This window comes from Ricinus communis, chromosome 4 (assembly GCF_019578655.1).
Source record: "Ricinus communis isolate WT05 ecotype wild-type chromosome 4, ASM1957865v1, whole genome shotgun sequence".
NCBI classification, from domain to species: Eukaryota; Viridiplantae; Streptophyta; class Magnoliopsida; order Malpighiales; family Euphorbiaceae; genus Ricinus; species Ricinus communis.
Window position 1 is genome coordinate 3,987,022 of NC_063259.1, and position 14,214 is coordinate 4,001,235.

Below are 14,214 nucleotides of genomic sequence, written 5' to 3' on the forward strand. Positions count from 1 at the left end.
CGTTGTATAGTTTAGAACAGTCACAGAGGCAGTGGTACAAACAATTTGATAATTTTATGATGAGGCAAAGGTACACAACAAGCAAATATAATCATTGTGTATTCTTGAAAAGGCTATAGGATGGATCCTTTATCTATCTTCTCATTTATGTTGATGATATGCTTATTGCATCAAAGAACAGAGGAGAAATTGAACAGTTAAAGGCTCAACTAAATCAAGAGTTTGAAATGAAGAATTTAGGTGAAGCTAGAAAGATTTTTGGTATAGAGATAAATAGAGACAGAAAATTGGGGAGACTTTGTTTAACTCAGAAGTATATCTGAGAAAGGTACTGAAGCGGTTTGGAATTTATGAAACAATAAAGCCTGTCAGTACACCACTTACTCCTCATTTTAAACTTAGTGCTTCTCAATTTCCAAAGAATGATGAAGACCGAGAATATATGTCGAAGGTTCCATATGCAAATGCAATTGGTAGCTTGATGTATGCTATGGTGTGCATAAGACCTGACATTTCACAAGCAATCGGAGTTGTGAGTAGGTATATGCATGATCCTGAAAAGGACACTGGCAAGCTGTGAAATGGATCCTAAGGTATATTTAGAATACTGTGGATGTTGGATTAATGTTTGAGTAGGATGAGAAGATTGATCTGAGTGTGGTTGGATATTGTGATTCTGACTACGCAAGTGATTTGGATAAACATCGGTTAACTACTGATTATGTGTTTACACTTACAAAAGCACTAGTTAGTTGGAAGTCTACTTTGCAGTCAACAATTGCTTTGTCTACAACAGAGGCAGAGTATATGGCAGTTACAGAAGCTGTAAAGGAGGCAATTTGGCTTCAAGGGTTGGTGAACGACTTGGGAATTGATTAGAAGCACGTCAAAGTGCATTGTGATAGTCAGAGTGCTATCTGTTTAGCTAAAAACCAAGTCTATCATTGAAGGACAAAGCATATCGATGTTCGTTATCACTACGTGAGAGAAATTCTTAAAGAAGGTGAGATACTTCTTCAGAAGATCCCAATTGCTGAAAATCCTACAGATATGACTACGAAAGTAGTAACTGGTGTTAAGTTCCAACATTGTTTGAACTTGATAAATGTTTTGAAAATTTGAAGATGGGCGCTTCAAGCGCATTTGGAGGCATTGCTAAATTGTGATGAGAGAAAACAGAGAATGTTTGATTGGGCTTAGGAAGTTATCAAGGTGGAGATTTGAAATTTTTGGTTCCTTTATCCCACATTGAAAAGCTAAGAAAAGGAAGAAGTAGTCCCAAGGCTATAAATAGTGGGCCTTCTCTCCTTTTCCAAGTGTCAAGAAAAATAATGGGCCTTATATTTCTATGGACTAAATTATATTTCTCTTCTTTCTCTTCTTATTAATATTTCTTTATAATTCTATTGAATTAAGAAATATTATTTTTGTAGTGCCTGAGAAAGTAAGCATAATTTTTTGCCGAACCTCGTTAAAATTCTGGTGTTTCTTTTTTTATTGTTTATTTAATAGCTTATTTGTCGATGGAAACTAACCCGATTTCCACAACACAAGCCTCAGGTTTCTGATATCCTAATTTCTCTTCATTGGTGTCTTGATTTCGTTATGTTGGTGTTCCAAAATTTATGCTTTAATATCTCTTTTTGAATTCAAAAATTCTCTGATTATTGGCGTCCTATTTTTCTTACATTTATGTCTAATTTTATTACTTTATTGTCCATATATTTGTATATTATTATTCTTATAATCTTGGTAATGTTATTTAATTTTGAGTTTTGATTCTAGAATATGTTTATGTTTTATATATTATTTATTAACGGTAGATTGGGTAGATATACTCATAATCCTAGTATGAAACATTAATCCGCATTAAAGAGAATTTTTACATACCTTAAAGGTACTATAAATTTTGGTATAACTTATTCAAGATTTCCTGCAGTAGTAGAAGGATTTTGTGATGCTAATTGGATTTCTAATTCAAATAAAACCAAATCAACTAGTGGGTATGTTTTCACACTAAGGGTGGTGCTATATCCTAGGAATCTGTAAAGCAATATTTAATTTCTTGTCCTACAAGGGAAGCAGAATTTATAGCTTTGGATTCAGCTAGTGTAGAAGCTGAATGGATTAAAAATTTATTACATGATATTCTTATAATATCAAAACATATTTCTCCTATTTCTATGCATTGTGATAGTCAAGTTACAATTGCTAAAGCTAAGAGTAAAAACTTTAATGAGAAAAGAATACATTTGAGAATGAGACATAACTCTGTTAAACATTTGATCTCTCATGGTGTAATTTCTCTTGATTTTGTCAGATTTGAAAATAATATTGCGGATCCGCTCACTAAGGGATTGGCTCGCCAGAATGTTATTGAATCATCGAGGGAAATGGGACTGAAGTCTATAAATTAATCACTATAGTGGAAACCCAACTTCAAATGAATAACGATCCCATGAATGGAGTTCAATGGGTAATAACGAAACTATAAAGTGATTAGCAACGCACTATTTAAGAAGAGGGGGGTATCTCCTAAATTCCATTCCTATGGTAAAGTGCTTTTGGTCTGGGTACCCTCCCGGCCCGCTTAGGCTCGCACTCTTCGGGAGGCCGGGCCCGGTCCGATGTCTAGTTTAGTTGGAAAAAAAGAAATGTCATACCTAGCACTCGAATGTGTGACCTTCAAGTTATAATTAAATGCTATATACCACTTAGCTACTTATTATTTCTGTTTATAATTTTATTGTTATTAATAATATATTAAACAAAATAAAATCCTAAATCTAAATGTAACTACAATTTAGGACATGTTTAATAATTGGCCGGGCTAGGCCGAGCCGGACTTTTCAAAAAATTTCGAACTCGGGTTTGAGCTAAAAGATATTAAAAAATTCTCGGACCTGAGCGGGTTCGAACTTGTCCAAAATCCAGTCAAGCCCGGCCCGAGCCCGCCTAGCCCGGCCATGAAAAGGTCTACTTGTGACGAAAAGGAAGAGTTTTACTCTGAATGAATCCACTGGCTTTTTTTTTTTTTTTTACGGGTTGTTAGTCAAACACTCTTGGAGGAATTGACCTATATGGATGTGATAGTGGGGTCGCTTCTATGGGAAATTAGGCTACTCCCTAAAGACACTCATGAAACAAGATGTATTTGCATGACCGTAAAGCACAAAACTGATAGAACCATCAATCTTGCCCAAAACTATGTGTGCAGTGAGTTAATATATTTGATTACATAAGCTTAGATCAAGACAAAATGTTATTGTATTTTCTTCAAATTAAAACTCACATACACTAAGTGAAGGCTCAAACTCGGAAGGTACCTTTACCTATTACAGAGTTTAATGTTTACTATAAAATATTTTATTTTTAAACCAAAGTGGGAGATTGTTAGACGTCGGACACTTGTATTTTAGTTTAAAATCAATATTTATTTTGTCAAAAATTGTTACTGTTATCGATTCTTATTTTGTTGAGATATTTTAACTTAGTTATTACGTTATTTTCCCTTACTTTTAGCTAACAAAATACAGATATTTCAGCTCTCTATTTTGTAGCTAACTTTTAACCTATATATTCCTATTTTCTAATAAAAGAAAAAAAAGATATCTTTTGATCCTATAATTGTTAGCTAATCTCAATGGATATATATACATAGAAAGAGCTTACGTCTGATTGAAAATCATATACGGTCTTATTCTTATTTCTATCTGAAATAAAACAACACAGTACTAAAAAATATAATTCATTGTGAGCTTGAGCAAGATTTAGTTTGAAGATACTCTTAGCAACACACAAGAATTTCGACTTGGGAGGGAAACATGTTTATAAAATTCCTGGTGCAATGGGGGCGTTTTCTCTCTGAAACTAGCGCTACGGCATGCTTCAATCTGGGCTTTTCTATTCCTTTTATTTGATTGCATATTTTATTTTTTTGGTTTTGTTGTTATTATTTGGTTGCTTTAATTATTTGATTCAAATATTGTTCTTTGATTATTTTTCCAACAGAAAATTCAAGTGGTAGGTTTAAAACCAACATTGCCTATGGTAAATATAACTTTGCGGAGACTGTCATTCATCTTTTCCTTCATTGCTTCTTTTGGTTTTCTTCCCATTTGGGACTGAGGTCAGATGTGATTACAAGGGAAATGCCTAGCAGTGTTGGCTGTCCATAAGCAACAATGTGCCGACATTGGTTGTTTTTATCTTGTATTCCGAGGCAAAATATGAATAAATCGTCTCCAAAAATGGAACTGCATCTCCAGAAGACATCACTGTTCCAGATTCAAGAACAGGACTACTATGGTAAGAAATTGGACTACTCTGAGCATATTACTAACCTCCTCCTTGTTATGGAATTCGTGGCTCTCCATAAAAGTTTGTTTTGAGGGGATCGGAACAGGGTCATTTTCTGAAGCGACTCTTTAATAGTTATTCAAATTGTCCAATGGTGCGAAGTGCGACCACGCTGATACAATGGGAATATAAAAGTGACGTGCGGTTTATGTATTTGCAGTTTCTTTTTCAGTCGACATTGGTGTATCTTCTTTTATGAGCCGTTTATATTCACTCGGCTCTAATTCTAGGCTGTGGCAGAAGGCCTTGTAGCTGTGGCATTAGGAGCTCTCTTTTCCAACTCTTTCTATTTTCCTTTTCTATAGTTGCAAAATTCATACGCACATACATTAGAGGATGAATAAGAAAAGAGCAGATGCCCACCTCATAAGTGGTAATTAACGAAGTGATCGGGCAACAATTGAAGTTTTAAATTACATTTAAATTAGAATGACAGTTTATATATATATATATATATATATATATATATTAAAAGCCAAATGCTGTACATACATAAAAGTATTATTTGATATTAAGGAATAGGCATAGCATGTTATGGTTTAAAATTGAATAATTGTGAAGGCAAGTAAGGTCAGGACCGCATAAGTCATCATAAACAAAGAAAAATGCCCATTTCGGTACAGTACCATAGAAGGTCTAAACTGCTTTCTTTTAGGACTAATAATGAAACACTTCGACAACCAAACTCTATTTCTTCTCTTTTTCCTTTTTTTTTTCTTTTATATTAATCATTAATCGACAACATGCATAACTCTTTCCCCATTCCAGATTTATCCAAAGACACCTGCTACTGCAAGGAAAGAGTCAAAAGTTCCATCCATGCATGAAATAACCTGTAACAACCGAACTCACCACTGCAATCTCAAGCTATACCCTAGTTATCCGATGTTCGCTTCAGTTGAAGTCCAACAAAAACTTCCACCTTAGCAGCTGTCAATCTAAAACCCGAATGAGGATCTCTTGCCAACAAATGTGTATTTAACTGAACTAAAAACAGCTGCATGACCACCTCAATTGAATGGAAGCTTCTCATTTTTGTTCCAAAAAGCCTGCATATAAATCACAAGGGCATATATTTGCCAACATCCTTCAGATTATTATGCTTTTAATCACCTGAATGCTAAATCATGGTGACAATTTTGCCTCAAGTGAAGGAGGGTAAATGGATTCAGTTCATGGAACAGACTAAAGAAATGGTGTTGATGGAAATTAAAGGTAATGGCTAAGGATACATGGTTGAAGGCATGAACTGCCTTGTTAGATGTGTGTCATGATATGTCAACAGCTTAGGATGGCATGTTAAATGCTGTCATGTAATTCAGCCTACCATGGGAAACTTCATAAGTAGAAATATGTCTATTCAGTTAACTATTCCTAATACTGATGTAGAACATGGACAAACAAGAGGAAGGAAAAGAAAAGAATAACACAAATTATAACAAGAAAGCTGCAGATGCACCACTTCTATGAATGGTAAAACATGTCTGAATCCCTATTAGGTTATCAACACATCAACATATGCTGCCGATAGATGCATGTCCTGGATAAATTAACATGACCAGATGGTGCTTTTATGATAGCATTATGTGCACTGATGCACATGAGAAGATGCTAATGCTGATGCTGATGATGAAATTTTGATGCATGCAACAGCTGCAAGATGCATCCTATCATGTATTCAAGATCAGAGTACATCCCCTTCAAGCTACTGGTACGTCATAGCTGGTGGAGCTCCATTGGCACTGGGAGAAGCAACAGAGTGGCTTCCATCTTTCCTCTTCCCAAATGGATTCTTCGAATATGTACATTATAAGTCAAGGAGAAAAAACACCTTACTAAAATCATTGAAACAAAGATAGATCCAAAGTTACAAGCAGGTCATAAATGCCCTCCCATAACCACCTATTTTTCCTCAGAAGATAAATAACCTCTACATCTATGAGCAAAGTATTTGTCTCTCTTTCCAGCAAAAAGGGGGTATATTACAAACCCCACCCACCAGCCACCCTCTCCCTATATGAGAGGGCTTCATATGCAATTTTAATCCCCAATTCAAAATTAAGCATTTTGATCTTATGGTATAATCGCCAATTAAAAACTTGGAATTCAGGGCCTATACTGTTTGATAAATAAAAATTCAAAAAATCCAAACGCTTTAAAATTTCTAAGGAGAAAGTAGAAAGTTAGACAACATTATAGGTCAGACCTCTAGGAGAAAGGGTGCTAGTAATTTACTGAAAAAAAAAAAGAAAAAAGAAGTAATGTGGTCTAGTAATTTAAAAGTAAAAGCGGATAGATATTTATGAATAAGCACGATTTACAACACCTGACATCAAACAAAATTGACGCCAGCATATAGACACAAGAAAATTTCAAGTCTATACCTATAAGAAAGAGAGGTTTAGGAACTGAGATAGAGAAGAGGGCACATTTGACAACCAGGTAGGGCAGACCAACTAGTCCCCACTGGAGAGTTCAGCACAATCAGGTGAGACTTTAATAAGAAAGAACAGAAGAGGTAAGAGAACAGGAATACTATTATGGCTAAAAACAGAAAAATAAAAGCCAAAATGATATTGTATTTTCACATGCCAACAGAATTAGAGCTTGGCATAACAGCATTCTATTGATTGCACACTCGAAACAAAGCGAGGTTTAATGAAAATACGACACATAGATCAACTAGAAACTAACATAGAGAACAGGGCAACATTTGATAACCAGGCAGACCAACTATTCCTCACCAGAGAGTTCAGCACAGACAGGTAAGACTTGAATAAAATGAATAAAGAAACAAAAAAGAGCAAGTATATTACCATGGTAAAGAAAAAAGAAAAACACTAAAAGGATATTGTATTCGCATGCCAACAGAACCAGAGCTTGGGATAACAGCACCTTGCAAACTACGGTGCACATTGCTTGCACTGTTCACATCCTACAGAAATTGATAACTTTCAGAAATCATAAAATAAAATATGTTTCCCCAGACATTATTCACCAGAGAAGCACAAATAAAATAATCTAAACCAGAAACTGTGCTGATAAAAGAATAGGCAACATACTTCAAATTCAATAAAACAAACAGTATGCCTTTCTTGTCTCAAGACCTTCATTTGCTTAAAGCCAGGTTGCCTGCATGACAAAAATATACAAATTGAAATAACCTTAATCTACAGAAGACAAAAAATGTATAGCCTTCAGAAGTCATGAAGTATTTTTCCTTCAAAACTAGCCAAGATAAGACACTCTTACACGCTGAATAGACCCCTCAGTTCATCCTCATTGATATTCTCTCCAAGATTACCAATAAAGAGGGTATTGCAGGGTGGGTTATCTTTTGTATTCTGCATTAGTATCAAAGGCAATAGAAAGAATAATTAGAAATAGGTGTACAAGTAACTTTTATGCATTCACTTCTGATGAAGTAGAAAGATGTTTCCAGAAAAGCTAATCAAAGAACATAGTTAACGATTCAAAACCAACAGAAGCTGAGAAGGGATTGACAGAATGCATGAATGTATTGTGAGACAGTACATTTTAAAATCAACATGTCTAAGGGAAGGTATAAGGATCAAGTACATGCATACGAATTGCATAAGAATGAATTTTGCAAATGATATGGAACAAGGAAAGAAGAATTACATTCCTTGATTGCTGATTTTAATATCTAAGCTTATCCACCATTATCAGAAATTTCTTTGAGGTTCCCATTATTATTCTACTATCATAGTTGATTTCTTTATTGGCTTAGTCACAAAACAAACTGTAATTAATCTGTAATTAGAGCCTCTAGTTTGAAAACAAATTATATTTCTACTTTAGATAATAGAAGCAATTGTGCAAGAAACTTCAACCCATTTAAAAATACATGTAAAATTAGCTTACACAATAAAATACTAAGCACACAAGGTGATAAAATGTTTGGCTCCTATCAACAGATCCATCTTTTTCTTTGGCCTGTTCGCCTACAACCAAACTGGCAGCTAATTTTATATATAGCTAAATAGGATTCCATGATCTGACCACAATTTCACATCATGACAAATGAGACAAAAAATTTCAAAAATAGAACACAGCAAATCAAATAAGATTGGAGTTTTTACACCAGATTTGACAAGATTAACATAGTAAAGATGAAGATACTGTATGGAATGTTTGAAAGATAATAGTAAATTTGTTAAATAAAATGAGCACATTGAGGAAAAACTGAGGCAAGGCATTGGACACATGCATCAGAGACCAATAAATGCAGGTGACAAAAAGGCAAGCAGCATTCCTAGGAAGACACCAATGACCCTAAATTCTTTTGAACAGAAAGCCCCTAATTCAGGTGAAATGGAGGAAAACCCCATAAAGGTGGCCCCACTAGGGATTAAGGTTTAACTGAGTGAAGAGAGTGCTCATCCTGGAATATTTGTTTCAGTATTTCAAGTTCATGCAAGCAATCTGCTAAGGTAGCATTTGAATAATATTTTTCTTGAACTGCAAGCTTCAGTCAATTGTTGAAACTTACAATCCCCAAACTTCATTAGCATTTACACATCTAAAATTATGTTAACTGTAAGTAAAATAACATTGTCTACCAAGTTGAACCACATAGAATAAAGTAAAATTTTCCATCCAACAAAGAATTCTCAGGTAGCAGTCGACTAAATGTACTCTCTATTTAGCATATGATTCACCTCACGGTTCTTTTCTTACATACAAAATATTCTCCATATCCTTGAGGAAAAAAATTAATTTGAATATGGGTTATGCCCTTACCAAGCCCTTTATGATCCCCAAACTTCTTTGGCATTTACACATCTAAACTTAGAATAACAGTAAGTAATAACAATGTCTACCAAGTACAAACCACGTAGAAAATTAGTAATTAATAATAATAAAGTAAAACTTCCACCCAACAAAGTACTCAGGTAGCAGCCAACTAAATGTACTCTCTATTTTGCATATGATTCACTCATGGATCTTTTCTTGCTCTTGTGTCAAGGTATCCTTTATATCCTTGAGAAAGAAAGCATTTTAAATATGGGCTTTTTTCGAAAATAAGGGAACATTCTAAAGATGGAAGTCATGTCAGTCCTTTCAAATGGACCTACATCTTGCTTTCCCCCGAAATCAGAAAATTTGCAGAGGAAAGTGAGCTAAAACATCTGAAGGTTTTAACACTCTGACCTAATTATGCAAAGTAATTCAAGAGAATGGACATGTAATTCGACATATAATATTGCCTTTCATTTAGTTTCCTCCTAACCATTAATGAATGCAGGACTGTTGCCTTTTCCTCTTCCCTCCAACCAAACTAGTGAAATATGACATTAAGGAATAAATAAAATAATAAAGGGAAGTCATACATAGGATGATCAAGTTGCTTAAAAATTCAAAAGAATTGGACATGTTTAATATATTTAAGGGTTGAGGACTGTTGAATTAGGTCTGAAATGAAAGCATATAGTATACCTAAATGATGGATAAGCAATAGCAATTTAAAAGAAAAGGAAAATGGATAATGGAGGAAAATTCAAAAACCTGACAAAGCATTTGCACTCATTCCAAAATACAGATCTAGGTGATGAAACAGGGGTTGGCATTCTGGCAGAGTTTTCATGAATTAAGATTCGTAAAAGGACTTTGAAAAACTTGAATGGTTATCAATCAGTACAAATAAACATAGTAATAAATATAGCATATTATCATTACCTGAACAGGTAAATAACTGCTAGGAGCTGGCATGGGAGCAGGAGCAGGCATTGGAACTTGAGGAACAGGATATCCCGCATATGGATCATATGGAGGCGGCGCAGGAGCCATATACCTAGAGCACATAGTAACGATTATAAGAGAATGGCATTTAATACAGCAGTACAACTGCAGCAAAGCATGAAATTCTTCCATAGAAAATCCGTAGTCCTGCAAAACCTACACATAAATCAAAATTTACAAGAGGAAGTAAAAAAAAGTATACCCATGTGGTCCCCAAACAGGAGCTGGAGGAGGGTGAAATGGTGATGGAGTTGTATAAGCAGTGTGAGAATAGTCACCACCAGTTCTCAATCGTTTACTTTGATCATAAGCATTAGAATCCGCTACAATTCCTGTAAATTAACAAAATCCGCTACTATTCATGTTTGCCTCTTCTGTTGTTCCCATTATTCGTATGCAAACAGTGATTGGCTATCTAATATAATACAAATGTAAGCTCTATAGACTACCCTGATATATGAAAGTACAAACTCTAACGCCATAACTTAAGAATCCAAAAAGGCAATCATGATTCACATGACTCATGATTTGACATATATATATATATATATATTATTATTATTATTATGTGTACATCATTATATTGCAAAAGGAGAAGTAAGATAGTGAAAGACTACCTCTTTTGACAAATAGATTCTTCTTAGCCATCTCAGTATGCAAAATTGACTTGGACTCGGCATCAAAAAGCATATCCTGAAGGGCTTCCTTGGCAGCAATAGCAAACTGAGAAGTAGAGAAGAGAGCAAAACCCATTGGTTTTTCTCCTTTGTAGTTAACTTGAGAAGCCTCATAACCAGGTAACCATCTCAATAAATTCTGCAGTTCTCTTTCCTTCACATCTTCTGGTAACCCAGTTATGAATATTGTCCTAACCTAATCAAATTATAAGAAATTAATTCATAAGCATTAGCAACAGTTCTATCAATCAGATCCATAAAATTAATTGATTTGTTACCTCATCGTGCGTGGGGCCGCGATTGCTATTATCAACAAGGACTGTTGGGGGATGGTGGACAGCGGATGGAGGAGGAGGGGCCGCGCCACCTGCTGCAGCTGGTGGAGGTGGAGGAGCAGCTGCCGGTGGCCACTGCTGATGATGGTATGGGTGGATTCCAGCCCCTGCCATAAGGTCTCCTTGATTGTAATTACCACTGAATCAAAACCCTATTCAAAGCCACCCAAAGAGAGGATCGATGTTGGTAGAGATGCTTGTTAGATTCTCGTCTCTGTACTATATGATATCATATGGTGCAGATTTTATAAATAGTGTAATTACTATTTACTCCCTCATTCTTAATCTAATATAATAAACGTCGCCTACTGCGTCATTTTTATTATATTAACACCCTTTATATTTTTACGAAGCTCAATACTAATCCCCACTATCCAAAGTCAATGTAGTTAACAACCAAAATTGACAAATAAATTATAATTTAATTCTTAAATTTTTATCAAATATAAAAGTTATTCAAGATTATATTTTTATTATGTTAGAATGAAATTATTAATTCTTAATGAAAGTAATAGTTAGTTTTACATTTTTTTAAAAAAAATTAGTTTTACAATAAATTAATCTCAATATTGAAAAAATAATTAATTTTCATTTTTCTTTATACTAATTTCTAGCACAATTTAATCCTAAAAATTCAAATATTTTAAATATACTTATATGTAAAACAGCATTATCAAATTACTGTTATAGTTTAATTTGTATTAGTAAAATAAAATATATATTTATAGTTAGAGATATTTATTTTTATTATTATTTTATTCTAATTTAATAAAAACATTAATTTTTTATGAGTTTAAAACTTAATAAGAAGTCTAAAGATCAAAATCTAATTTTATTTATCAATTTGATTCTTTAATTACATTGATTTTTGACAGAATAAGATACTAATTAGTTTTATAAAAATATAAGGAAGATTTATTATAATAAATACGAGATAGGGAGAAACTTTTATATTAGAGTGAATCTCAAGGAAAATAGTAATTATCCATATAAATACTGTAAAACCCATTTTTACCCCTACAATTTCAATTTTTTTACATTTACCCCTTACATCTTTATTTCTCTACATTAGATCCTCTTTAATAGTGCGTGTAAACGACAGTTTGGTTCTGTTACCTAAGACTTAAAATAGAAACCCATGTTAAATAGTTCTTCCACATAAATAATAAAACGCGTCATTTATATTTTGAGCTTAGGGCATTATATATGTCTTCTCCTTTATCAGTTAGGTTTTTACTTCATTTTAGAAATTTGTACACTACTTACTCTATTGGTGCTCAACGGCTAAGAAAAATGCAAGATGAAGGAACTCCATTTGGCAAGTGTGGCAGCCAGCTCGTATGGCAACACCTGACGAGGAGTTAAGCATGGGAAAGTGTTTACATGTTCGAGTGAAATTGTAAGGGGGTTTAAGAGTCTTTCATATATAGTTTGGATTTTATGTGTTCATTTCTAATGGATACCGTAATATCTTATACAAACTAAAAGGTGTGACTCTCGAATGAATTATGATGTCGAATTAAGTGATCATTAAGTCTATTATGTGAAGGAATAAATTGTCTAATTTGAGAGAAGAAAAAAATGAAGCATTGTACAAGCTGGGGAAGCATGAGCCATTACCTCATATGGTGTAAAACAAATAAAGAGATACATGAATAGAGAATTTTAAATTGAAGAATGAGATTAAAACATGAATAGTTGAGAATGTAGCATTGAGAGCTGAAAATTATGGGTTCGAAAGTGAAACTCAACTACTAGAAAAGGAATTTGAAGTTGTGTTGATGAAGATTGATACATTAAAGAAGAAGCTGAACGTAAATGAAGGGAATGAGATAGGAGGGAGAATGATGGTGTGAGATATGAGGGAGATTGATGGTCGTTAGTGCTCTATTTGCTATGTGTGCCATTATTGGATATGCTTTGCATCATTAGAATGCATTTTTCTGTTTTGATGTATCTCTCTTTTTATGAAATCCTTATTGTGATTCCTCTATAATTTAATGAAATAAAATTTTTATAGCTTGTTTACGAGTCATTCAATTTTTTAATGTTATCTTATCAAACTTTAGTTAGTTAGATTTTGTGAACAATATAAATATTAATACCTATAGCAATCAATAATATGTGAATAATAAGAGATCAAATAAACCCGTTGCATAATTGAAATGAACCTAATTTTCATTAATAACAAAATAGGGCAGTGTTTGATGTAAGGACATACACACTTGCCTTAACACATTTTGACAATATGCTTTATAGTTATACTAAACCTTAACAAAATATATTGAACCAAAACCAACAAAATATGGACATCTAGATCTCAAATGTTTCCAAAAAAATCAAGATTTTATAGTATTAGTGCCATATTAACACCCAAATAAGAAAAAATAGTTGATAAAAGCTAGCTATTGCAATCATGACAACCATTGTCAAGTTAAGGTAGTACTTTCAAGCACACAATCATAGTCAAAACAATTTAGCCATTAAGAAAGGCACTGTAGAGAATCTGAACATCAAATTCAAGGCCTTTAATAATGTAGCCGAGTATAAAGCATTACTTGCTGGGTTAAAAAGGCACTTATCGCTCAGGCTGAGCATATGGACATCATTAGCGATTTATAGTTAGTAGTCAACCAAGTAATGGGTATCTTTGAAGTAAAAGAACGTAACCTTGCAAAATATGTAGAATATCCAAAAAAAAGATGTTGAAAAGAATTGAAGAGAGTGGAGGGCAAAGGAGTATAATCCAAGTCCTAAGAGATGAAAACAAAGAAGCAAATTGCTTAGCTAAGTTGGCTTCGATGGGCGAGCTAAGCAATAATGTAAAATTTTGTATTCTCAAAGACCCGAGCATAACAATTGAAGAGGTACTGGCCATTGAAGAATATGATCCTTGGATGGAAGAAATCATTTAGTACCTTAAAGAAGGAAAACTACCAGAAGATAAGAATGTGGCAACCAATATAGTGAAGACCTCAACAATGTACTCTTTCCAAGAAGATGTATTGTACAGAAAGTCTTTATCTCATCCTTGGTCAAGATGCATCACAAAAGATAAGAGAGAATATGTCCTCGGAAAG

General features: G+C 33.8%; 1 protein-coding gene across 1 annotated transcript; it reads right to left on the reverse strand.

The window, feature by feature from the left end:
- Positions 1-4,878: 4,878 nt before the first annotated feature.
- On the reverse strand, positions 4,879-11,371 carry LOC8264744 (RNA-binding protein with multiple splicing 2). Its single transcript, XM_002524960.4, has 8 exons — positions 11,078-11,371; positions 10,740-10,995; positions 10,325-10,454; positions 10,060-10,174; positions 7,612-7,703; positions 7,422-7,491; positions 7,212-7,294; positions 4,879-6,161 (listed from the first exon to the last, which is right to left on the reverse strand). The coding sequence occupies exons 1-8, from the start codon at positions 11,246-11,248 to the stop codon at positions 6,065-6,067; spliced, it is 1,014 nt and encodes a 337-aa protein (XP_002525006.1). The 5' UTR covers positions 11,249-11,371; the 3' UTR covers positions 4,879-6,064.
- Between the last annotated feature and the right edge of the window lie 2,843 nt (positions 11,372-14,214).

Coding starts and splice junctions, on each gene's coding strand:
- LOC8264744 (XM_002524960.4), bottom strand. CDS start 11,248: ATGGCAGGGGCTGGAATCCACCCATACCATCATCAGCAGTGGCCACCG. Junction 10,455..10,739: donor GAATCTATTTGTCAAAAGAG/GTAGTCTTTCAC, acceptor GTTAATTTACAG/GAATTGTAGCGGATTCTAAT. Junction 6,162..7,211: donor TCTGTTGGCATGCGAATACA/ATATCCTTTTAG, acceptor CTTATAATGTAC/ATATTCGAAGAATCCATTTG.